General features: G+C 43.6%; 1 protein-coding gene across 2 annotated transcripts in view; it reads left to right on the forward strand.

Annotated features, from left to right (window-relative positions):
- The first annotated feature begins 4,730 nt into the window (after positions 1–4,730).
- The window catches only part of LOC308593907 (uncharacterized protein), an 88,887-nt gene continuing 67,308 nt past the window's right edge, over positions 4,731–26,309 (forward strand). The window contains exons 1-4 of one of the 2 annotated variants that reach the window (XM_081206707.1): positions 4,731–4,802; positions 18,359–18,471; positions 20,423–20,509; positions 21,048–21,117. In XM_081206707.1, the coding sequence (XP_081062833.1) occupies positions 4,761–4,802; positions 18,359–18,471; positions 20,423–20,509; positions 21,048–21,051 (246 nt within the window). In that variant the 5' untranslated portion in view covers positions 4,731–4,760 and the 3' untranslated portion in view covers positions 21,052–21,117. Of the gene's footprint in view, positions 4,803–18,358; positions 18,472–20,422; positions 20,510–21,047; positions 21,118–26,309 lie in introns of those variants that run through there. The other variant, XM_081206706.1, reaches the window with a different exon arrangement.

Below are 26,309 nucleotides of genomic sequence, written 5' to 3' on the forward strand. Positions count from 1 at the left end.
GAGCTGTTAAGCTGGAGTCATTGCAGCAGAAGAGCATGCAATCTGTTCGTGAAAGGAACTGGTAGTGAAGAAACTCTGCTTGCTTTAACTCAGCCACTGCTGTAGGAGATAAAGGCTCGCTTCCTAGACCAGGAATTGCCAGCTTCTAGTATTCTTAGGAAGAGGTTCAGTGTATTCCAGGAAGAGGTTCAGTGCTAGAAATATAAATCAATCTTTTCATGCGAGGTCAAACTGCAAAGTAGAGCATACCCTCCAATATTTCTCCAGTGAAAATAGGGACATCCTATTCAACAACAACAACAATTTTATTAATTATATCTCACCCATTTGACTGGCTTGCCCTAGCCACTCTGGGCGGCTTCTAACATATAAAAATGTCTTCTAAAGGTTGTATAGTCACTTATCTACTTGGCTTGCCCTGCCTAGGAAGTAGTTGTCAGGATTATATGTTAAATAGATTTGGGATATTTGTTTTGTGAAGTGCTGTCTAGGTGGGGATCCGCTTATTCTGGGAAAGGCACCAGTGACCAGTCCATCTATTCTAAACACAGTGTTGGTCTCGCCTGTTTATCCTGCTTACTCTAAATAGCAGCCACTTGGGGGCTGGATGGGAGAAATCATCTCTCAAATAGCAGCTGCTATTTGTTGATGGGTCAAACTATGCATTTATTGTAATAATTTTGGCTCACAGATAGCTGCTATACTAACAAGTACACTGTAGTAACATTACCCTTGGATAAATGATCACCTGTACCTTCCTTAATTCTTTTTTTATATTAATTTTTATTACATTTCAATTGCAATAATAGCCTCATTATAAGAATGCCAAATTATAATACAATTACTAATACCAATCATTCAGATACCAAATTATATAATTTAGGTGGCCCCCTGTGTACTAGAATTGACGGTTTGCTGCTTTACTTTATCTCTGCATTCGAAAATCTTCTTATTTTCAATTACACTCCGGTCAAAATAACAATCCCTTATACAACAACTGCAATATTAACAACTTCCATTTGTATTGACACATTAAATGATTTATAAAACTACAGGTGAGGCACTCAAACTGTATCCTTGTTCTTCCTGTGTGTGGCAATTATTCTGTCCTTGTAAAATATTATGTCTATCTTTTCCTGGTCGTTGCTGTCCTCCTTCATGACTTGGGTGGAGCTAATATCCCCTTGTTGTTTCTGCAATTCTCCCCTTCTTTAATTCTTACCCTGAAATGAGCGGGTTTCCTTTTGAATAAACATGGTTAGGGTGGGAATGTCCAGCTACAACCCCGATCCTAGAGAAATTAGTGACAAAATCTCCCATTGACCTTGATGCAGCAAGATTACATGTTAAAATATCCAGGTAAAGACAGAGACTACCTGTAAGGCACAAACCACAGGAAAAAGACTTGCCTCCATGTCCAGCTTGTGAACCTGCCAAGTCATCTGGCTGTTGGGCGTACAATGGAAGATGGAAGGACCTGAATGTGAACTAACAAGGCAATAGCCGTCAAGAGCTTCTCTTTGTTTTATGTGTATATGCAAACAAAAGTAGCCCTGATGTTACACCTGCCATCTACCTACAGCTTGGCCTTTTGTCAATATTAGCCGGTTTTCTCGTGCTTCAGCACCATTAACATCCGGCAAACAATCTTCCCATGCACAGCTCGTGTTTCAGGTTTTGCATAGGAGAAATGCACATCCTGTTATACTGGAAGGCAGAACTGAAAACAGGACTGCTGCTAATACTGGACTGGGCTTTAGGGACTCGGTTTGTTTGCGATTGGCACTAATTCAAAAGCATAATATTTTCAAGGTACAAAATGGCCAATCTGCTTGAGCAATCAGATCTTCTCAACGTCGGTGCTCGATGCCGTTTCATAACTCTTTGCAGACCATTAGAGGATATTAACGAAAACACTGCTCTGATCTCAGCAACAGTAGCTGTTAACAGCAGGAGTGCCCTTCCTGGAGATATTGATTTCTTTATCTGGGGTCTATTCTTAAGTGAGGATATAGACAGAACTGTTAATCAGAGATAGACAGAGAGAGAGCACATGAAACTGTCTATTTCTTGGGCTGTAAGATATGTTATTTATAGCGTTCATGCATCAAAAGATATTCTGCTGTAACTCTTTGAAAATCTAGGGTGGAATTCAACTACCTTTTATTAATAAATAAAAGAGACTTAGCCATGTTTATTAATTTCAATGGGTCTTCTCTGAGGAGATCTAGCATTGAATTCCACCCTCAGTGTTGAATTTATCTTTGTGAATTTACAGGATGAGTACAAGATGATATATGACTGGATGAAATGGTGAAGTGGTTGGCAGGAGCTGGGACAGAGCAGGGGATTCAAACTGCCAACCTTCTGATTGGCAAGTCCAAGAGGCTCAGTGATTTAGACCACAGCGCCACCCACATCCCGAGGATCCAATCATACACTGTGTGGTGTAATGGCTAGAGTGTGGGAGACCAGGGTTCGAATCCCGACTCTGCCATGAAACTCACTGGGTGCCCTTGGGCCAGCCGCCATCTCTCTGCCTAACCTGCCTCACAGGGTTGTTGTGAAGATAAAGGGGGGAGAGGACCACGTACACTACCTTGAGCTCCTTTGGAAGAAAATGTGCTATAATAATAATAATAATAATAATAATAATAATAATAATACCCCACCCATCTGGCTGAGTTTCCCTAGCCACTCTGGGCAGATTTCAGCACATATAAGAACATAATAAAACATCAAATATTAAAAATTTCCCAGTACAGGGCTGCCTTCAGGTGTCTTCTAAAAGTTGTTTCTCTCCTTGACATCAGCTGGGAGGGCATTCCACAGGGAGGGTGCCACTACCAAGAAGGCCCTCTGCCTGGTTCCCTGTTACTTCACTTTGCACAGTGAGGGAACCACCAAAAGGCCCTGGGAGCTGGACCTCAGTGTTTGGGCTGAACAACGGGCTTGGAATTGTAATCAACAGAAACACACAAACTCAGGCAAAAATAGCACTAAAATAAAATATAATCAGAAGGAATGTTCAACAAACAGGTCATCTGGCAACGCCTTATGACAATTTTATACTACACTTCAATGACGTTGCTCAGGCTTCAAAAGTTCAGCTATCTTTTTAGCCCTTACAACAGCTCAGTGAGGCAGGGTGGGATTTACCAAGGGATGTAAGGTTTTCAAGCAGGGATGGGAAAATTTAGGTACGCCAGGTATTGCTGGAGGGCAACTCTCATCATCTCTTACCACTGACCATGCTGACAAGCTGAAATGTGTGCAGAGGAGGGCAACCAAGAAGAGTTTGGATTTGATATCCCGCTTTATCACTACCCGAAGGAGTCTCAAAGCGGCTAACATTCTCCTTTCCCTTCCTCCCCCACAACAAACACTCTGTGAGGTGAGTGAGGCTGAGAGACTTCAGAGAAGTGTGACTGGCCCAAGGTCACCCAGCAGCTGCATGTGGAGGAGCGGGGACGCGAACCCGGTTCACCAGATTACGAGTCCACTGCTCTTAACCACTACACTGCACTCTCTCACCAAGATGATCAAGTGTCTGGAAACCAAGCCTTATGAGGAATGGTTGAAGGAGCTGGGAAAAGGGCAGACTGGGAGGAGATATGATAGCCATCTTCAAATATATCAAGGGCTGTCACATGGAAGATGGAGCAAGCTTGTTTCTACTGCTCTGGAAAGTACGACTCAAACCAATGGCTTCAAGTGACAGGAAACGAGATTCTGACTAAACATCTGGAAGAATAGTAAGAGCTGCTCAACAGTGGAACAAACTCCCTCGGGAGGTGGTGGACTCATTCCTTGAAGGTTTTTAAGCAGTGGCTGGATAGCCATCTGTCATTGATACTTTGATGTTGTTGTTTAGTCGTTTAGTCATGTCCGACTCTTTGTGACCCCATGGACGAGAGCACGCCAGGCACCCCTGTCTTCCACTGCCTCCCGCAGCTTGGTCAGACTCATGTTGGTAGCTTCGAGAACACTGTCCAACCATCTCGTCCTCTGTTGTCCCCTTCTCCTTGTACCCTCCATCTTTCCCAGCATCAGGGTCTTTTCCAGGGAGTCTTCTCTTCTCATGAGGTGGTCAAAGTATTGGAGCCTCAGCTTCAGGATCTGTCCTTTCAGTGAGCACTCAGGGCTGATTTCCTTCAGAATGGATAGGTTTGTTCTTCTTGCAGTCCATGGGACTCTCAAGAGTCTCCTCCAGCACCATAATTCAAAAGCATCAATTCTTCAGCGATCAGCCTTCTTTATGGTCCAGCTCTCACTTCCATACATCACTACTGGGAAAACCATGGCTTTAACTATATGACCCTTTGTTGGTAAGGTGATGTCTCTGCTTTTTAAGATTGATACTTTAGCTGAGATTATGTAGAGGGCTGGACTTGATGACCCTTGGGGTCCCTTCCAACTTCAGTTCTATTATTCTAATTATTTAAAGATGAAGAACCATAAGAAAAAGCAGGATCCTTGTTGTTAGGTTGTGGGTGAACATATCAGACGACACAGCGATTCACCAAACAGCTCTTGTTTATTCACAGGCCAGAACTGAACTGAAGGGTTCAGCCAACCTGCTTATATAGAGCTCCAGTACAACGTAACTGCAACAACTTTCTGTAACTATCCAATCACTGAATGTCACTTTCGATCCCTTATTTGCATATGTGATCTGAACTATCTACAGTTTCCCCCTGCTGGCCCAGGGTGAGAACTTCAGTACATAACACTTGTCATTGCACTTGGACTGCAGACTGATGAGATACATAGGCCACTGGATCACTTTCGCTCCCACAATGGTGAGATGTATCTCTATTTAATTATCTCATGCATGTCAGTCTTATACATATTTGCAACATCTTTCCTCTTGTTTTGCAGTAATACATTTGTTCTCTTTTGCAACACTGTCATCTATCTTCTGGGCATAACAGCCACACCACAAATCTTCCATTTCTAGCTATAGCTATTTGGTTATGTTTTAAAGCTCCATCTTTTATCCTGTAGATAGTCATACTGAATACAACAGAAGGAACCTTGGCTGGTCCATTTCATCATTTTTAGGGAATGCACACTGATAACATTTCATTTTCTAGAAATCTGCTATGAGAATTTAATTTCAGCCATACTCTTATCTGAACATGCTTGTAAATAACAACCTCCCTTCCAGCACCTCCATTAGGGCTCATATAAATGGAAATTTCTTTTAGTGGAGAGAACACAGCCATTTGAGCTGAACTGCATGATCCTTTGCCTCTGGGGAGAGTGGAAAGCTCGCTATTTTTCAGCATCCTATTTAATTTCTGTTTCAAATGAGGATTCAGTGTTCTTGGGATCCATTTATTTGCATGTACACCTTGACTGAAATGACAGCATTTCAGTTAAATAGGATGAACGATGTAAAAAGAGGTAATAAACTCAAGGCTAGCCATTAAAACAAAGGCTCGCTTTAAAGCAGGAAAATTGTATTGGTGCTCATTCAGTCCTAGCTTTCGTTGCCTCCGCCCCATCAGTGTTTTTTTGTAGGACCAAGTCGCACATAACAGGATCTCTTGATATATTTTTCTTTTCCTAAAAGCAGCCGGGGGGGGGGGTGTGATCAGGGCTGTGGTGTGGAGAGCAGGATTAACCCTTTCCCAGTCCAGGTCAGCTGTATACTAGCTACATCTGGTATGCTGGCTGAGACCCTACCGGCCTGTGCACTGTCTCGCCAGGGTGGTACATGCTCTGGTCAGGATGAGGAGGGGCAAAGTGGTGGTGAGGGGCTCCCATTTCTGCACCCACCTTGGCCCAACCTCAACACTCTCCCCTTGCCCCATCCAAGTAGGCTGCAGTTCCAGTGTTGACAGAAGAGTAGCATCATTGCTCCACCAACATACCCTCCAACATTTCTCCAATGAAAATAGGAACGTCCTATTTAATAATAATAATATTTTTTTTTTTATTTATACTCCACCCATCTGACTGGTTTCCCCAGCCATTCTGGGAAGCTTCTTTCTTGTTTTATATAATTTTATTAACTTTTCTGTTTTACAATTTAGAACACTCATTTAAACAACCTTAAAATATCAGTGACTTCCCTTCCTCCATGACGGGGTGAGCTCCCATTGTCTGTCCCAGCTCCTGCCAACCTAGAAGTTCGAAAGCACACCAGTGCAAGTAGATAAATATGCACCACTGCGGCGGGAAGGTAAACGGCATTTCCGTGTGCTCTGGCTTCCGTCATGGTGTCTTCTTGTGCCAGAAATGGTTTCGTCATGCTGGCCATATGACCCGGAAAGCTGTCTGTGGACAAATGCCAGCTCCCTTGGCCTGAAAGCGAGATGAGCGCTGCAACCCCATAGTTGCCTTTGTCTGAACTTAACTGTCCAGGGGTCCTTTACCTTTACCTATAGTTGAATCCAACCAGAAAATAGTGAGAGTTCGAAAGCACCCACAGAGAAACAGACGTGCCCTAAGCAAGCCAGACTCTTTACAGCACCAGTTTTTATGAAACTGCATGTGAAATGAACATTCCTTGCATTACAAATGTGTAAGACCCTGACAAATCTGAAGTAGTGATACAATGGTCTCATCCACATCATAAAGTGCAGTTAAAGCACATGTCTTCCCCCAAAAGAATCCTGTGAATTATAGTTTGTTAAGGGTGCTGGGAATTGTAGCTCTGTGAAGGGTTCAACTATAGTTCTCCCCCCCGGGGGGGGGGAGTTGTGGGGGGAAGCCATGGCTGCTAAAATGGTTAGAATGTGCTTTGAATGTATGTCTACAGATGAAACCAACATTATCTGTGCGGCTGTGATAATTACCACCACTTGAGAAATATAAAGAGAAGCAACCAAACTCTTTGGTGCTGCGTTATGTAAACTGTTAAGTCTTACACCTTTTTGTCAACATCCTTTAGGGAAAGAATTAAGCCTACATGAATGCGTGCGTGAGTTTTCCATCCCTCAAATATCATCCCGTTTTGCCTCCTTCCCCTAATGGCATAATTGGAGTGCTCTGCAGAAGTGTAATCACTGGAACTATTCACAGTGGTGAGTAGGTTTTAAATAATCAGATAGGAAATAGGAAATGGGCCCTTCTCTGCAGCTATACGGCTCTGCTCATTTACTAGCAAATCTGCAAATGAGCAATAAACAGGATTTCATTAGCTGGAAAGCAGCAATGTATCATTCAAAACTTAATTCGGGACTGCGGTTTTGGAATGGGCTTGCCATAAAGGTGGCTGGCGTGCTATTAAGGTTGTGTCTTTTCCAGCCTAGCACGGCAGCAGTCTATAATTTCTCTTGATACGTTCTAATTGATGGATATAAAACTGGGCTAGGAGGAAAGAGTGAAACTTTAAAAAAGCTAACCTTCTAATTAAATACGGAGCAGAACGCACTTCTCCAACCTATGCTACTTACTACTTTTGCGCTGTTCAGTGGTTTATTTATTTATTTTTAAAATATGGTTTTGCATGTTCAATTGCAGACCGGAGTCTGGAAACACGAGTTGTCATCATATATGGTGGTCGTGTAAGGTAATGAAAGCTTTCTGGGAAATGATATATAATGAAATGAAAAAAAATGTTTAAAATAACTTTTGTTTAAAAAAACCCAGATGCTTTCCTATTAGGAATTGTAGGCACCAACATCCCAAAGGAGCAGAAAAGACTTTTTACAGTATGTACGCGACAACAGCCACACGGATGCTACTAGCCCAGAGATAGAAAGAAGAAAGAGTCCCTAATAGACAGGAATGGCAAGCCAAGTTGATGGACTACGCTGAAATGGCAAAGTTGACTGGAAAGCTCAGGAACTAAGAGGACAAAAACTTTAAAAAAGAATGGGTAAAGGAAAATATTTTCACCAATATATGCCGTTCAATGCCTACTTTACGGGACATGGGTGGCACTGTGGGTTAAACCACAGAGCCTAGGGCTTGCCGATCAGAAGGTCGGTGGTTCGAATCCCCGCAACGGGGTGAGCTCCTGTTGCTCGGTCCCAGCTCCTGCCAACCTAGCAGTTTGAAAGCACGTCAAAGTGCAAGTAGATAAATAGGTACCGCTCCGGCGGGAAGGTAAACGGCTCTTGTTCGCCAGAAGTGGCTTAGTCATGCTGGCCACATGACCCGGAAGCTGTACGCCGGCTCCCTTGGCCAGTAAAGCGAGATGAGCGCCGCAACCCCAGAGTCGGTCACGACTGGACCTAATGGTCAGGGGTCCCTTTACCTTTACCTATGCCTACTTTATCCATGTATATGCATTTTTATGCACATTACTTAGCCGGAGGACAGCACTGCAAAGTTCAGAGATGTGTAACTTTCCAAAGATGGCTGTATTTCGGTTCATGTTTTGTTTCAAAAAGTGCAGATTAGGTAGATTCATTTTAAAATGTGAACTGAATCAAATTTCTCCCTTATCTGGACTTCTTCCTATCATATTTTAGCTGTTTGATGGCAACCCAGGTTCCCAAATACAGTTTTAAAGCCATTCACAATAAATATTTTTTTTTATAACTTGCTGGTCAGACATAATGCTTTCATTTTTTCCAGCCTGCCACAATATAATTTATATTTTCTCTCCCACCTCACTGCCCTTCTTATAGCAGCTCAGCAAAAAACCCCCACACAAATAAAATGAAACATCAGTCCCAAATTTGGAAGTATTGTTACTGACATGGAATAATGCCTTTTGGTAAATTGACCTCAAGGGGTGCATACTCTAATATTGTCATAGATAATATGTTATCAGCATATAATTAGCAATGAATTCACCCAGAAAAACTGTAGGTTGTAAGTTGATATTGTCACGCAAGCTGCAATCCCTGGAGCCAAGACCTCTAAATAACTCGCCCGCTCCCCAGTGTGGGATGCTAAATAGAATTGAAATAGTCAGGTTACCTTATTTCAATCCTTTTCTTATTTCATCACCATTATTATGCTTTTAATGCCTTAGCTCAGTGTTTCCCAAAATTGGATAACCAACTGTTTTTGGACTACAACTCCCATTATCCCTAGCTAGCGAGACCAGTGGTCAGCGATGATGGGAATTGTAGTCCAATAACAACTGGAGCCCCAACTTTGGGTAACACTGCTAACTGAATAAATAGTTAACCATCTGCCACAATGAACAGCCATTTTTGACAATTTGGCAGGTAGAGTTTAGTGACCAAGCGCCTGGTTCATGGGAGTTTGGCCCTAGTTTCATGACATCATATTCCTGTTTTAGAAAATTCTAAGTAATAAAAGTGTTTTCAAGATCTGCCTGTGGTGTTGGAGAGCTAACCAAGACCTACCCATGTATACTCAGATTTAAGTCCTGTTCAGTTCCGTAGGGCCGCCATGTAAACTTGTACATTTACTAGGGAAAAATCTCCATTGAGGTCAGTGGGACTTATTTCCAAACAAATATGCACAGAATTGCCACCTTGGTCAGCAGTACAGTCTCCCATGTCAGCACAACCCTCTTCCCCATTCCTATCTTCTTTTAAAAATATATCCCTTCATCCTTTTTGTTAACTGATGATCACCTTTTCTTCTTCTTTGGTGATCACTCATAGCCGAATAAGAGTGTATTCCATGAACACGGTCTTACCAGTGAGTCTGTAAGGGCCTGTGGAGGCCAATTCTGGAGCCACACATCCTTCCACAGTGGGGACAAAGGTTTCTGGGTGGGAGTTGATCATGGTGAGGGTTGCCAAGCGTGCCTTCCTCTTAGCACGTTTCTCCCTTTTGTCCTGAGTTTGAATGTCTTCAAAGCCCATGACACCGTTGATAAAGGCTGTTCTCCAACTGGAGCTCTCACAGACCAGTGTTTCCCAGTTGTCGGTGTTTATGCTATATATTTTAAGATTTGCCTTGAGAGAGTCTTTAAACCTCTTTTGCTGACCACCAGCATTGCGCTTTCCATTTTTAAGTTCGGAATAGAGTAGTTGCTTTGGAAGATGATAATCAGGCATCCAAACAACATGACTAGTCCAATGAAGTTGATGTTAAAGATCACCTATTATTGTTTGAACAAATCAAGGAAATCCCCTTTACAGTGGTACCTCGGGTTACATACGCTTCAGGTTACATATGCTTCAGGTTACAGACTCTGCTAACCCAGAAATAGTACCTCAGGTTAAGAACTTTGCTTCAGGATGAGAACAGAAATCATGCGGTGGCGGGACGGCAGTAGCGGGAGGCCCCAATAGCTAAAGTGGTGCTTCAGGTTAAGAACAGTTTCAGGTTAAGAACGGACCTCTGGAACAAATTAAGTATGTAACCAGAGGTAACACTGTATTTCAAAGAAAGTCTATCTTCACTGTGTTCTCTATATAGAATTCTTTCCTGTATTGCCAGAGTAACAAGTTCCATAATCCAGTAAAAGTTGGCACTCCCTTTATGGAAACTCCTCTTTTGGGTTCTGAGTTTTGCCCCAGGTACCCACACTGCTGCAGGACCTAGAATCATAGAGTTGAAAGGGACCCCGAGGATCATCTAGTCCAACCCCCTGCAATAAAGGAATATGTACCTGCCCCTTACGGGGATTGAACCTGCAACTTTGGCATTATCAGCACCACGCTGTAACCAACTGAGCCTCAAACGTCAGCACCATATTGCCTAGTCTCACAACATTAAATGTCAGATTTAAATTACTTGCACAATAATTGATTAAGTCTAGCCTTAACTTCTTACCCATATTTCTCTGTTGCTCACAGCATGCCAATTTAATGTGATACAAATGTGCTTCCTGCAGTTACCTTACTGGAGAGAAAGCCAATTTTTTCCCCTGTCTGTCTTCTGCTGAAATACTGCTATGCACATAAACTGGTTTAGACTCAATATTGTTCAGTCCAACGGGGGCAAATGTGAGCAAAGAAGGACTGTACACACACAGTGGCGAAATCTCCAAATGAATCCGAACTTCAATGTCTAAAATCCCTGGTAGAGGACAAGGATCCTGAGATCACCTTAAGGGTAGCCAAATTTGGTGCGATTGCCATAAAACTTAGGGAACAAGCTGTGCTATCATAATGATTAAGACCTTAAATGATAATTTTAGGTTATATGTTAGTGACTAAGTTTTAATTTATATATTTTTTAATTGTTGCTATATCTGTATTGTCCCTGTTATACCTAATTGCAAATTGAAATGTATCCCTATCGTGTTTTATGACTTCCTTGATATTGTATGTGGACTGGAACTGGTTTGTGACCGAAATACCGTATTTTTTTGCTCTATAAGACTCACTTTTTCCCTCCTAAAAAGTAAGGGGAAATGTGTGTGCGTCTTATGGAGTGAATGCAGGCTGCACAGCTATCCCAGAAGCCAGAACAGCAAGAGGGATTGCTGCTTTCACTGCGCAGCAATCCCTCTTGATGTTCTGGCTTCTGAGATTCAGAATATTTTTTTTCTTGTTTTACTCCTCCAAAAACTAGGTGCATCTTGTGGTCTGGTGCATCTTATAGAGCGAAAAATATGGTAATAAAATTCACACCGTGGCAGAGCTAGCTGCTGTGGCACCCAGAGTGGCGTGCACTTGGGGGCGGGACTAGCAGCCCACGGGGGCGGGGTGAGCATCCCAGGGGTGCGCCGCCCACAGTGAGAGTCCCAGGGGGTTGGTGCGGTGGGATGACACCCGGGGCAGACTGCACCCACCACACCCACTTTGCTCCGCCTCTGTACACACATATGCCTGAGCTCAAAAGTCAGACTCAGGAGCCTGGCCAGATTGCCTCGAAGAGTCAAGCCACCTACCGTTGCCTTTCAAGGAGGTGTGAGGAACATAACCAGCCTCTGTCCAGCTCTTCTTACACCTGAAGAAATGATCTGTGGTTATTGTGTCCAGTTATGGGCACCACAGTTCAAGAAGGACACTGACAAACTGGAACGTGTCCAGAGGAGGGCAACCAAAATGGTCAAAGGCCTGGAAACGATGCCTTATGAGGAACGGCTAAGGGAGCTGGGCATGTTTAGCCTGGAGAAGAGGAGGTTAAGGGGTGATATGATAGCCATGTTCAAATATATAAAAGGATGTCACATAGAGGAGGGAGAAAGGTTGTTTTCTGCTGCTCCAGAGAAGCGGACACGGAGCAATGGATCCAAACTACAAGAAAGAAGATTCCACGTAAACATTAGGAAGAACTTCCTGACAGTAAGAGCTGTTCGACAGTGGAATTTGCTGCCAAGGAGTGTGGTGGAGTCTCCTCCTTTGGAGGTCTTTAAGCAGAGGCTTGACAACCATATGTCAGGAGTGCTCTGATGGTGTTTCCTGCTTGGCAGGGGGTTGGACTTGATGGCCCTTGTGGTCTCTTCCAACTCTATGATTCTATGATTCTATAGGACAATCTGACTGGTGCTAAGCAGGTAGAGCACGAGACTCCTAATCTCAGGGTCAAGGGTTTGAGCCCTACGTTGGCTGAAAGATTCCTGCATTGCAGAGGCTTGGACTAGATGATTCTTGTGGTGCCTTCCTACTCCACAATTCTAGGATTCTATGTGCAGCCTGCAACTCTTACACTGGGAATTTCGGTCTGGGAAAATGCATACGTACAATACATCCATGCGTTTCTCTCTATTGGAACAAGACAATCCTATGTAAGATATCAAAAATCTCTAGCACTGCAGACACACTTCTTAATATTTCTGCGTTAGGTCAATGGGCTGTGTGTGATTCTTTTTCTTTTAATGGAGTGAAAATGCCAGAGCAACAACTTCTTTCTTTGGCACTTCTTTCGATGTGTTTACAAACTGGTATTCATTTTATTTTATTTTTGTCTCGGCACTTCCAGAATAAACACAAGGGGTTTCTTTGCAGTGGATGAATAGCTTCAGGGTCTAGCATCATGTGTCTGAAATAAATCTAATGGCCAATGGAGCAAGGATTTACAAGCTGAGCTGGGGCACTGTCAGTTATCTTTAGCTCGTGCTTATGAAATCGTGTAGCTATAATGCAACGCTACTGCTGCGATTTTTGTGCAAAATTTTGTGCAAAATTTTTGTGCTGTAAGGATGCAAAGATGCATCCGTTACTGAATATGAGCGATAATGACTTCTTCTTGTTTCAGTGTATAAGCAGAAGTGAATGAAGTGTTTGGTGGAGCTCTGTCCTCTACTGAAATAAAGACACACCTCTCTCTCTCTCTCTCTCTCTCTCTCTCTCTCTCTCTCTCTCTCTCTGTGTGTGTGTGTGTGTGTGTATAGAAGCCAACTCCTATGGGCCGCGAGGGCCCCGGCCCCCGCAATAAAATAGTTGATAGGGATTCCCATTCAAATGGTGTGTGTGCACTGGGTCATGTGATCAATTATGCAGGGTGGGGCTTACCTGCCCCCCCCCCACACAATATTTCGTTCAAGTTGTGTGTGTGTTTGTGTGTGTATACATGTCAGGATGCTGTCAGAGGCTCCTGGCTGGCTGCCCAGGAAAGTATAAAGACAAGGAAAAGTTTCTTACCACCCTTTTTTATTTCAATCTTTCCAAAGAGAGGCTATAGAACCCAGCTTCTTGAATAATGGTGTTGTCCCAAGTGAATCTCCACCCCCACCGTCTCTCCTACTTCCTCATTCGTCACTTCTACAGGTGCTGCTACATGCCCTCTGTCTTTGAGATCTTTGCTCTCCTACTTTTAAGGCTCACCGGGTTCTGGGAGATGGAGGGTCTGGGATGCTTTCTAATGACAACGTATCAGCCAGGTGTTGTTCTGGCTCTCCCATGATTTCCCAGCTTTCCCCCTCATCTGCCTCTGAGCTGTGACCTCCCTCAAACCCTTGTTGTAAATCTATACTGTCTTCTTCCTCTTCCTCCTCCCCGGAAGGGTCAGGATGGGGAAGTGGTTTCCACCATTCCTCCTTTGCCCGGTCCCTGACATCACTTGCTCATATTCTTATGCTTGCTTCTCTTTCTCTTCCTCTCACAGCTGAAATGCAGCCTGTAAATCCCTTGGGTGGGCAGGGACTACTCTTGCTTGTGCTAATTTGTAAAGTGCGTTGATGCACACTGATAATTACAGTAGCAAGAGTAGTAATTGGAGGATGGATGATGGATGGCGGTTGGAGGATGGATGGCGGCAAACAGATTGAGATTGAATCCTGACAAGACAGAAGTACTGTTTCTGGGGGACAGGAGGCGGGCAGGTGTGGGGGATTCCCTGGTCCTGAATGGGGTAACTGTGCCCCTGAAGGACCAGGTGCGCAGCCTGGGAGTCATTTTGGACTCACAGCTGTCCATGGAGGCACAGGTTAAATCCGTGTCCAGGGCAGCTGTGTACCAGCTCCATCTGGTACGTAGGCTGAGACCCTATCTGCCCGCGGACTGCCTCGCCAGAGTGGTGCATGCTCTGGTTATCTCCTGCTTGGACTACTGCAATGCGCTCTACGTGGGGCTACCTTTGAAGGTGACCCGGAAACTACAACTAATCCAGAATGCAGCAGCCAGACTGGTGACTGGGAACGGCCGCCGAGACCATATAACACTGGTCTTGAAAGACCTACATTGGCTCCCAGTACGTTTCCGAGCACAATTCAAAGTGTTGGTGCTGACCTTTAAAGCCCTAAACGGCCTCGGTCCAGTATACCTGAAGGAGCGTCTCCACCTCCATCGTTCTACCCGGACACTGAGGTCCAGCACCGAGGGCCTTCTGGCGGTTCCCTCACTGCGAGAAGCCAAGTTACAGGGAACCAGGCAGAGGGCCTTCTCGGTAGTGGCGCCCTCCCTGTGGAACGCCCTCCCACCAGATGTCAAAGAGAACAACAACTACTAGACTTTTAGAAGACATCTGAAGGCAGCCCTGTTTAGGGAAGCTTTTAATGTTTGATGTATCATAGTATTTTAATATTCTTTTGGAAGCCGCCCAGAGTGGCTGGGGAAACCCAGCCAGATGGGCGGGGTATAAATAATAAATTATTATTATTATTATTTATTATAATTATACCTGTCCTGAATAGACTTGACTGTAGGCTGCTTCATACGTGATGTTTTCCTTGCTCTGGGCTGCGGAGGACAAAAACACCTTGTGCGTCACCTCTGTCACAGTCAGGCCTGCACCCAATTTTGTTTTTGTAGAATCTCGTTTGTCCTCAGCAACCAAAATTATATTATCAACATATACAAGCAGAAAAGTTGTTTTCCTTCATTTGCAAGGAATTGTACAAAACAAAGTGGCACTAATAAAGAAAAGTTCCAGGGTGGCAACAGAAAGCAAACTAAAAATGCTTTTGCAGTTCATCAAAACTATCCAGCAATATCAAGTTATAGGAAAACTGGTGCTATTAACAGTAGTCCTTCTAGTTGGTTAATTGGTTTGGCAACTTCCATGCACGTGACGTGTGATGCTAATTATTTCCCCCAAAAGTTAAATGATAACTAATCAGAAGCAGCTACAGGAGAGCTATGAGATTCAGGTGGGGGTCAGATGCCTTGTCAATCCCAGCAGGTATATAAGAGGACGACTCGGCCAGTGTGGTGTAGTGGTTAAGAGCGGTAGTCACGTAATCTGGGGAACCGGGTTCGTGTCTCCGCTCCTCCACATGCAACTGCTGGGTGACCTTGGGCCAGTCACACTTCTGTGAAGTCTCTCAGCCCCACTCACCTCACAGAGTGTTTGTTGTGGGGGAGGAAGGGAAAGGAGAATGTTAGCCGCTTTGAGACTCCTGAAGGGGAGTGAAAGGCGGGATATCAAATCCAAACTCTTCTTCTTCTTCTTCTGCCCAGCATGGAAGACTTGCGTATAGTACACAGATCTGAAAGGGCCACAAAGGGTAAACCACCCAAAAGGTATGCTGAAGAGTTTGCTAAAACAGTAAAAGCAGATACAGCTGTTGTTAGTAACTCAGAGAAGGTTTGGGAACCTTCAAGCTTCCAAGAGGTCCAAAGTTTAACCTCAGAGGGTGCTGAGCCATGGTTAAATGCCATGAAGGATGAACTTGATTCCTTAGAGAGGAACAAGACATGGGAACTAGTTCCAGGCCTGCCCAGGCCACAAAACGTTTACAAAGTTCAGTTATTGCAAAAGTTTTTCAGTGTTAATTTTATGCATTTTTAAAAATCACCATGGTATTTAACTATAATATCTTATGTCCTTTACATAAAAAAAGAGGAAGATCATGGCCACTGGGCCCATCACCTCCTGGCAAATATAAGGGGAAGAAATGGAGGCAGTGAGAGATTTTACTTTCTTGGGCTCCATGATCACTGCAGATGGTGACAGCAGTCACAAAATTAAAAGACGCTTGCTTCTTGAGAGAAAAGCAATGACAAACCTAGACAGCATCTTAAAAAGCAGAGACATCACCTTGCCAACAAAGGTCCATATAGTTAAAGCTATGGTTTTCCCAGTAGTGATGGATGGAAGTGAGAGCTGGACCATAAAGAAGGCTGATCGCCAAAGAATTGATGCTTTTGAATGATGATGGTGGTGGAGGAGACTCTTGAGAGTCTCATGGACTGCAAGAAGATCAAACTTATCCATTCTGAAGGAAATCAGCCCTGAGTGCTCACTGGAAGGACAGATCCTGAAGCTGAGGCTCCAATACTTTGACCACCTCATGAGAAGAGAAAACTCCCTGGAAAAGACCCTGATCTTGGGAAAGATGGAGGGCACAAGGAGAAGGGGACGACAGAGGACGAGATGGTTGGACAGTGTTCTCGAAGCTACCAGCATGCGTTTGACCAAACTGCGGGAGGCAATGGAAGACAGGAATGCCTGGCGTGCTCTGGTCCATGGGGTCATGAAGAGTCGGACACGACTAAACGACTAAACAACAACAAATCTTTAGAGGAGAAATTGTGAACTGTAGAATTTTAAATACCCGTCATCAAACTTGGCTTCACTCAATTTTTTTTATAACACTCTTCCATTTCCTTCTAGTTGTGCGGGTGGGGGTGGGGAGGGGCCTCAGAAGTGGAGTAGCTTAGGGCCTCTCTTCATCTAAATCCAGCCCTGGGTTAGGCATCCTGTCACATATTTGCAGCCTTTGCAACTTCATCCTTCGTGGCTCCTTTTTGTGCTTAAAAACCCTGCAGGAGATCCCATCGCAGACCTCCCACTTTCCTGCTGAGTCGCATCCCAAATCTCTGCTCACAAATGAGCATATGCACGCATCCTTCTTAACCCCTTTACGAAGATGTGCCGTTCCCCAAAAAAATCTCCTCCTAGTTTTGTTGCACATAAATAAATGAACAAATACATAAACAGGATGCAGCTCTAGACTTTCCAAAGCCCAAACCAGCCTCTGCTTTGTGCAGCCGACTGAAGAGAGCCCTCCATATTGCGGGCATGGTTAATGACAGCGGAAAGAAAGCATCAATTTTGTTGAGCAGCATTAGAATACAGGACCTCCTGCCGCGCTCACCAGTAACTTGCTTTGCACAGCTGCTTTCTCAGTTGGGAGTTCTAAATCAGCGCTGCGAGAACAGCCAGAAATGACCATTATGAATTTGCTCGTGATGGCAATTTGCCTTGCAGTTATGGAAAGGTACTGTTCAATTAATACTCTAACCTTCTGCTTTCCTACAAAGCGCCTTCCTTCCCCCTTTCTCAAAACAATTTCAGTCTGCTGAGCTCATGGCTTTATAACGCTGCTGCTGGATTGGATTTTTAAAATTTGTTTTCAGGTATAATAGGTTGTCGTCAGTGCTAGTTCTTCTCACATGACTGGACCTAATTTAGTCAGGTACAGTGGTACCTCGGGTTAAGTACTTAATTCGTTCCAGAGGTCTGTTCTTAACCTGAAATTGTTCTTAACCTGAAGCACCACTTTAGCTAATGGGGCCTCCTGCTGCTGCCGTGCCGCCGGAGAACGATTTCTGTTCTCATCCTGAAGCAAAGTTCTTAACCTGAAGCACTATTTCTGGGTTAGCGGAGTCTGTAACCTGAAGCGTATGTAACCTGAGGTACCACTGTATATTATTTTCAGTGAAGACAGGAGTGCCTGGTGTGCTCTGGTCCATGGGGTCACAAAGAGTCGGACATGACTAAACAGCAACAACAACATTATTTTCATTGTGTCGTCTCTGAGTAGGAGTGGCACTGAATGCAACCAAGTGAGTGAGATTCAGCTAAAGTTGCCTGCAGCTGCTAACCATATGGTTAAATGGCTATTATACGGTTTGTGACATTTTGAATTCTCCCCGGTGTGCACAAATCTTTGTTTCACAGCCCTCTATCTTTGGATTATTGCAGAGCTTATATGCAATATTTCCTCCTTGGACTTTATGTTGGCATACATAGAGGAACTGGCACCAAGTGGTCTATGGTCACTTCAAACCAAGTTGGGGTCGAAATCTTACACACATGTATTTTCATAAGTCCCATTGAGCTCAGTGAGGTTTGCTAAGTAAACATGCACAAGACTGCACTGTGTGTTACAAGGTTTCATATTTCCCTTCCATAGGCATATGGCGATTGCCATGCTGGGCAGGCATATTGTCTAGCCTATCAGCTTGCTTCCAACAGCGATGAGCATTGGATAGCTCTGGCTTCAAAGAAGATGAAAGAAATTAAGCGGTAGGTGGGACAATCCACTCCAGCTGAAGGTTTCATTCTAATCCTTTGGGTGTAAGTGTATTGATTCAAAGAGTGAAGTGGTTGTTTGGTATAATTTCTCCCAAACCTTTCAAAATGGTTTCCAATACTGGGTTGTGTTTTTTTTTTTGGGGGGGGGGTCTACTTTAGCCCTTTGAGTATCAGTTCAATCTCTTTCAATCCTCCCAAAATGGTAGCCTTGTTGACAATTAATGTGAGGCAATAACAATGCTCTCTACAATTTTGAGGGTATGCCAGCACCGGCCTGCAACCTTTTTTCCTCCAACCCTAAACCTAAGCTCTGGCCTTCGTTTTCTAACTCTGAATTGAGGAAAGGCCTCACCCATTTGATGTTTGACCCAGAGCTTTTGCTTTCTTAACAGACCAGTACCTTCTCATTGTTCTCTTAATGGCTCATCACATTTCCTTTGTTTTCTTAATGGCTCATCTCCCAGGTGATCTCCTGAACATGGGAAGCTGGGTCCAGGGTTTAGAAGTCCCCCCAAACCTTGATCAAATTCTGAAACCTACTCAACCCAGGAATTTAGCGGAGTCTGGCATCTACAAACTCCCTGGCCGGGGAAGGCGGGGTACAAATTAAAATTCATTTATTATTATTAATAATACTAACAACAGCAGTCCATAACAACCCTAAAAATCTGTTCCCTTGTGGCTAGAACTTTCCTTTTTAGGAGAACAGTGAGGAAAGGGCTTTGATTTGTTCTGGAGAAGGGGGAAAACCAGAAGCTCCAGATTACATTCCTGATGGGAAATGACTGCTCATGAATGAGAGCAGAGAAAACAGGACCTGTCTAAAATGAGAGCAGGGTTTCCACTTCTGTTTTGTTGCCAGTATAGAAGGGGAAAACCCCCCACAAGATTTCCAGAGCTGTGCTAATGTTCTTTCTCAAGCCACATCCCTGAAAAATTATTAAGGGCAACAAGCTATATTTTTGACAAAGTGTCCGAGGTAACTATTAGAGAGCTCCTGATACACATGTACCATATTTCTCGCCTGTCTAGCACACACTAATTTACCCACCTGTTCTAGCCTCTATCGGCTGCACAAATTAGATTGTCTCAGGGGAGGTTGTGCAGCCGATTGGTTCAGCCTTGCTACCAAGGCAACCATTTTCTCTCCGCTATATGATTTAGACACTGCTTTACAACTCAGGTTCGGCTGGCAAACAAAGAAGAAGCAGAGTGGGGAAAGACATTGGTTATATGTTTGAACACAGAGGCAGTCTGTATTTAATGAATATTCACAGTGGAATTTTATTCGGTAAAAGTGGAGAAACTGCATTTCCTATATGTGAGGGAAAGAACACCTCTCCACACAATCAATTCTTTACAATATAGCAGCTATATAGATAGGCTAATGAAAGATGAATGAAACATTAGGACTATCCCCTCCCCCCCAACCCAAAAAAAGTGAAGGAATCTTAAAAGGAAACAAATTAATATATTCATTGCCTTACATTTTTTGTGCAATGAGGATTACATGCACAGTTGTCTTGATCAAAGTCATTTGTGTAGAAAAGAAACCTTCATTTGAGAAAAACCCACATGTTGCAAGCAAATATGCCTTTGTCGCATTTATCCTGTCTTTTCAGGACACGAGGACAGGAATAGTGTGTTCCACTCTGAAAATTAGATTCCTGAATCCAAATATTTAGTGGTGTATTTAAGATTTATATGTCAACGTTTCAGAACTCTGGAGGCTTCCAGCTCTTGGCTTTAGGCTCCTCTCCTCTTTCTAATTTCACCTTCGCCTCTCTGGCCATCTCCTGTACTCCAGATTTCTCTGGATAAGTCCGCTCTGATTTCCAACCCCCCTTCTTGAACACTCTCTGATTCCTTGGTCTTGCTGCCTATTACTTCCAATGGCTCTCCTGCCCTAACTCATAGCTGTCAACCTTCCCCTTTTTTGCAGGAAATTCCCTTATTCCAGCGCCGTTTCCTGCTGCTTCCTGCTGCTATCCCGGATTGTTAGATATCCTGTAGACTGTCCCCAGGACAGGTGAGGCTGCTGATCCCTTATTTTCAAATCTGAAAGTTGACAGCTATGCCCTAACTGCTCTCTCTTAACATCTGAGCAGATTATCCAATGACAACTGGAGACCACTGCTGGCCTCTCTGTGTGTGTCATTAGAGTCACTTGCAGTCCTGTTTACATTAAATTATTCGGATATTTTTTAATTATAGTTAGGATAATCCATTCAATTCAAGGAAGGGTATTTAGCAGTGGCCCTAAAGCCACCTTCTTCAAAAAGGAAAGCATCATTTTCATTTGTAATTTCCACTAATACTCATGGAACTTTCCATGCTGAACTGGTCTCTGCTGGTTGGCATGGTGGCATTGACAAGCTTTGCATTGCAATTTATTTTTGCATCTTTACTCATGTCTCCAGTTACTTTTAGGTTAATGTAGAATTTATATGTAGTGTGGTGAGAAGCAATTTGTTTCCCCCAATTTTACGGTACTTGAGCTTTGTACGTATATAGTTAGCAAACATAATATCCATTACTGTAGACTGCTTGTCTGCTTCTTCCTACAGCTAGTCCCTATGGGTCTATTTACTGAACATGCCCAGCACCATAAATAGAACAATCTCTCTTGATATATCATCTGGCAAAAAGAGAAAACCGGGATGAGTAGTTATGAGCCTCTTCAATTGCCATTATGGGGAACTATGAGGTAGGAAGAGAGGAATCCAGAAACAATGCAATGGGGAACTTGGCATACACTTTATGCGATGCCTTCACTAAGAGGGGAAGCGGGGTCAAAAAATATCTAGTTTATATATTGCAGAAGAACCAAGTGTTCAAAGATTTTCCTGGATCGAACTACTTTGGTCTGTAGATTGGCAGTTGTGTATTCAAATGCTATATCATGGAAAGCTTCTCTATATGTAGAAAATGAACAGGTTGTATTAAATGGCTTGGATTAACCTTCTCATTGTCACATGATTTTTCTAGCTGCAAGGAATTGTATTTTTTTTTAGAGGAACATTCAACGTCAAACTCATAGCTGTAGCCTGAGGTGCAATAGCTCAGGAGAAGTTTTAACACTTCATGCCAATGGAATTAAAAACAGAGGGTCGTATATTAGGGCTTTTTAATGGAGCAACACATGTCTCTAGTTGTTGATTCTTTGAGGATGGACCAGGAGGCGTTGGTCATTTCAGATTCACGTAGGTGGCACCAGAGAGAGGTGAAGAGGAGCAAGTGACAAGTAGCTCACTCAGTTTCAGGGGTGGGGAACCTGAAGAGCCAGTGTGGTGTAGTGGTTAAGAGCAGCAGACTTGTAATCTGGTGAACCGGGTTCGCGTCTCCGCTCCTCCACATGCAGCTGCTGGGTGACCTTGGGCTAGTCACATTTCTCTGAAGTCTCTCAGCCCCACTCACTTCACAGAGTGTTTGTTGTGGGGGAGGAAGGGAAAGGAGAATGTTAACTGCTTTGAGACTCCTTCGGGTAGTGATAAAGTGGGATATCAAATCCAAACTCCATCATTCCTGACCATTGGCCATGTTGTGTGGGGCTGACTGGAGCTAGAGTCCAAGAAACACCCCTGCTCAGTCTATCCTCTCCATTTCTGAGTTGCTGTGATCACTTGAAGAAACAGGGCCAATCCTACCATTAGGCAGAATGATGAAGTAGAGGAAGCTGTCCCCAGTGCTGAAGTAAGAACCAAATAAGTCAGCTTCTGTATGTGGAATCGGGGAGAGATGCCAACTTGTCCTTTTGCCTCAGGGAGCAATATGTGAAGGGAATGCACTTTTCTTCCAAAAAATAACTGAATTATAAAAAAGGAATTTAAAGAAGACTGCAACCCTAAGCAGACCAACTGATAACTAGCTGAGATTACTGCATTTCAGAGAGTTGGCTTGATGACTCAATCGGGCCCTTCAAACCCAACAATTCTATGGTGCCCAATGATAAGATCATTTTGGTGTGAGGTGAGGATATTCATAGCAAGAGTAATAAAAAGAAATTGTTACTTGGCGGAATTGAATTGAATTCTAAATTATATTCCGGAAATGTTGGAGATTACACGCGGTTAAAAAAAATGTGGATGTACCATGCTATATTAGAAGGAAAAAAAACTTGTTTTGATGAATTGGAAGAGCTGCAAAAAGATTCCATTGAGCACATGGATTGATAATATGGACAGATTAGCTACATACGAACGAATTGCATGTCAACACAAATTAAGAATGGATAAATATGAAGAAATCTGGAAGGAATATTCAAGCGATAAGGCGGATAGTGGTGGGAAGTAGGGGGAGGAGAGAGAGGTGGGGAAATATTGTTAAAAAGGTGTAGTCATAGGTATAACAGTGTATTCAAATCTGAATTGTCAAATTGTGTTATTAGTGTTATTATGGCTTTTGTTGTATGTGTCTTTTGTGGTTGTTGTTTGTATTGAAAAAATGATTAAATAATTTTTTTTAAAAAAAACCAATTCTACGATTCACATCAGAGAAAATGTGTTTAGGAAAAGAGTGTAATAAACTCCATCTCCACCTCCCCACCAATCTAATCTAAGCTTCAACCTCCCCAAAAGACTTCCCCCCATGTCTGTCTCTCTGTTTGTCTATCTTGCACATTTAGTACAGAACTGGGGGGGGGGTATGAAATAGAAGTGTGAGTAAGCTTCTTACTGCTACATCTTGCAGAACCCGCAAGACTATTTCTAATGTTGACCTCTTGCTGCAAAAGTCTAAGTGTGTATGTGCACATTATAAATTATATTATTCTATGGGCTCTTATAGTTTTTGCGTTTTGCACTTAAACATTATTTTTCAGCTGCTTTCCATGGTGAATCCAAAAACAATGAAATACTGATTCATGCATCAAATCACACGGTCAGCAAAGTAGTGTGTGATGCAGGTGGAACTCGTAGGCTGCATTATTAATATCTCTGGACTAATGTACTCAAGGGAGCCATATATAAAGTTGTGCTTATACATCATGTTACAGCACAGGCTAATACTTTTTTCAACTCCAGCCTGAAAACGCCTTCAGAATGCCTGCATATTTGTCTTACCTTCCTTCAGGTGTCTTCATACACATATCTGTTCATTAAGTTATCTACTACTGTGGAGAGGGCTTCCTTATCAGCTGAGGGGGGAGCTGTCTCTGGTACCAAGTTAGTCTCTGTTTATAAAAAGGTAAAGGACCCCTGACAGTTAAGTCCAGTCACGAACGACACTGGGGTTGTGGTGCTCATCTCGCTTTACTGGCTGAGGGAGCCGGCATTTGTCCGCAGACAGTCAGACAGTTTTTCTGGGTCATGTGGCCAGCATGACTAAGCTGCTTCTGGAGAAACCAGAGCAGCACACAGAAATGCCGTTTACCTTCCCACCAGAGCGGTACCTATTTATCTACTTGCACTTTGACGTGCTTTCGAACTGCTACGTTGGCAGGAGCAGGGACCGAGCAACGGGAGCTCACCCCGTTGCAGGAATTTGAACTGCCGACCTTCCAGTCGGTAAGTCCAAGAGGCTCAGTGGTTTAGACCACAGCGCCACCCGCGTCTCCAAAGCATGACCTGAATGCAACAACACACTCCCCACTTCTGAGTCCTCTCAGCTGACATTCAGAAGTGGAGTATTATAGTGGAGGAAACGTCATTCTGAAGCAAAACTAAGGCTCATTATGACATTACAGGAAAGATATGGTTCCAAATTTTTCCCACCAATTGTTGTCATAGTGTGCATTGTCATGTGTGACTTCTGACGGAAAATGCACAGGAAGCCTGCACACAAGGGCTATGATTTCCCAGATCTCCCATGCACACATATTTACATATGCTTTCAGGCAAGTGCCCTTCATCAATTATACACCTGCAATGTGAGGATATGAGAGATGATTGATCTCAGGTCACCTAGTAATTTTCATAGCTGAAGGAAGATTTGAATTCAGATCTTCTGGGTCTAATCCCAGCACTCTGTCCACACTATCTCTCATAGTGGGTACTTTGTGGATATATAAGAATTCAAGTGTTTCCAAAGTATATTGCTGTATTACTCGGCTAAACAATGCAGTTAGTGAAAGCAAAGGTAAAATCTTAACTATGAGCTGACAATCATATGAATGGGCCTAAACAGATCACAAACTGATTCCCTGCTGTACGGTTTTGACTGCTACGTCTATACTAGGTTCATCAGTGCAATATACCATTCCCATTCAATAAATGGAGGTGTTCATTATGGGTTTCTGTTTTTCTTAAGGCTACATGGGCATGAGTTGAGCTTTTTTGGAGAAAGTTGTTGAGCTTTCACTGATTCTCCCCAGATATTAATTCTGGCATTGGAATCCAGGACTTGTCCAGGAAAATCCAGATGTATGGCAACCCTAGTGGTACTCCAAAGTTCCACAGGTGTTTGGAGTTGTATTGCATAGCTGTTATGGGTGCTATCCAATATAAAACTTGTGCAAACATATTCCACCTTGCAGTAACAACAAGACTGGGATGCATATGTGCATGTGGGCATGCATAAATCATTTCCCCAGGAAATCATTTTCTCATGCTGAGAGCTGGGGGAAAGAAAAGCAACATGCTCAAAACACTACCTTAAGGAAATTGTCTGGTGACAATGGGTGAGTCATAAAGGTAAAGGTAAAGGGACCCCTGACCATTAGGTCCAGTCGTGACCGACTCTGGGGTTGCGGCGCTCATCTCACTTTATTGGCCGAGGGAGCCAGCGTACAGCTTCTGGGTTATGTGGCCAGCATGACTAAGCCGCTTCTGGCGAACCAGAGCAGTGCACGGAAACACCGTTTACCTTCCCGCTGGAGCGGTACTTATTTATCTACTTGCACTTTGACGTGCTTTCAGACTGCTAGGTTGGCAGGAGCTGGAATCGAGCAACAGGAGCTCACCCCATCCTGGGGAATCAAACCTCCGATCTTCTGATCGACAAGCCCTAGGCTCAGTGGTTTAGACCACAGCGCCACCCACATCTCTGTTTATACATCACAATAAATATGCAGCTATTACCCAGTGGGACGTGGGTGGCGCTGTGGGTTGCTCGGTCCCAGCTCCTGCCAACCTAGCAGTTCGAAAGCACGCCAGTGCAATTAGATAAATAGGTACCGCTGTGGCAGGAAGGTAAACAGTGTTTCTGTACACTCTGGTTTCCATCACAGTGTTCCGTTGCACCAGAAGCGGCCGCATGTTGGCCACATGATCCGAAAAGCTGTCTGTGGATAAACGCTGGCTCCCTCTGTGTGAAAGCGAGATGAGCACCACACCATAGCTGTCAACCTTCCCTTTTTTGGGTGGGAAATTCCCTTATTCCAGCGCCATTTCCTGCTGCTTCCCGCTGCTATCCCGGATTGTTAGATATCCCGTAGACTGTCTCCAGGACAGGTGAGGTTGCTGATCCCTTATTTTCAAATCTGAAAGTTGACAGCTATGCGCCACACCCCATAGTTGCCTTTGACTGGACTTAACCGTCCAAATTCCTTTACCTTTACCTTTTACCTAATATTTCAGTTTGAAAGTGTAAACGTATGTGATGTTTAAATGCTTCCTTAAGGGAAAAACCAATAATACAAAACTCATTTCTGTATTGTAAGCGAGATAAGTGCCACAACCCCATAGTCTCCTTTGACTGGATTTAACCATCCAGGGGTCCTTTACCTTTTTTACCTTTACCATGCTATGAAGTTTCCCATAGGCATCTGGTTGGACAAGATGTTGGACTCGAGGAGCCTTTGGCCTGATCCAGGAGGCTTTTTAATGACCTTGTGTTCTTAAGACTTGAATTCAAGCGGATTTCTTTCTATAGGGCAGAAGCTCAGAGCAAAC

Source organism: Podarcis bocagei (genome assembly GCF_964188305.1).
Source record: "Podarcis bocagei genome assembly, chromosome: 8".
Lineage (NCBI taxonomy): Eukaryota > Metazoa > Chordata > Lepidosauria > Squamata > Lacertidae > Podarcis > Podarcis bocagei.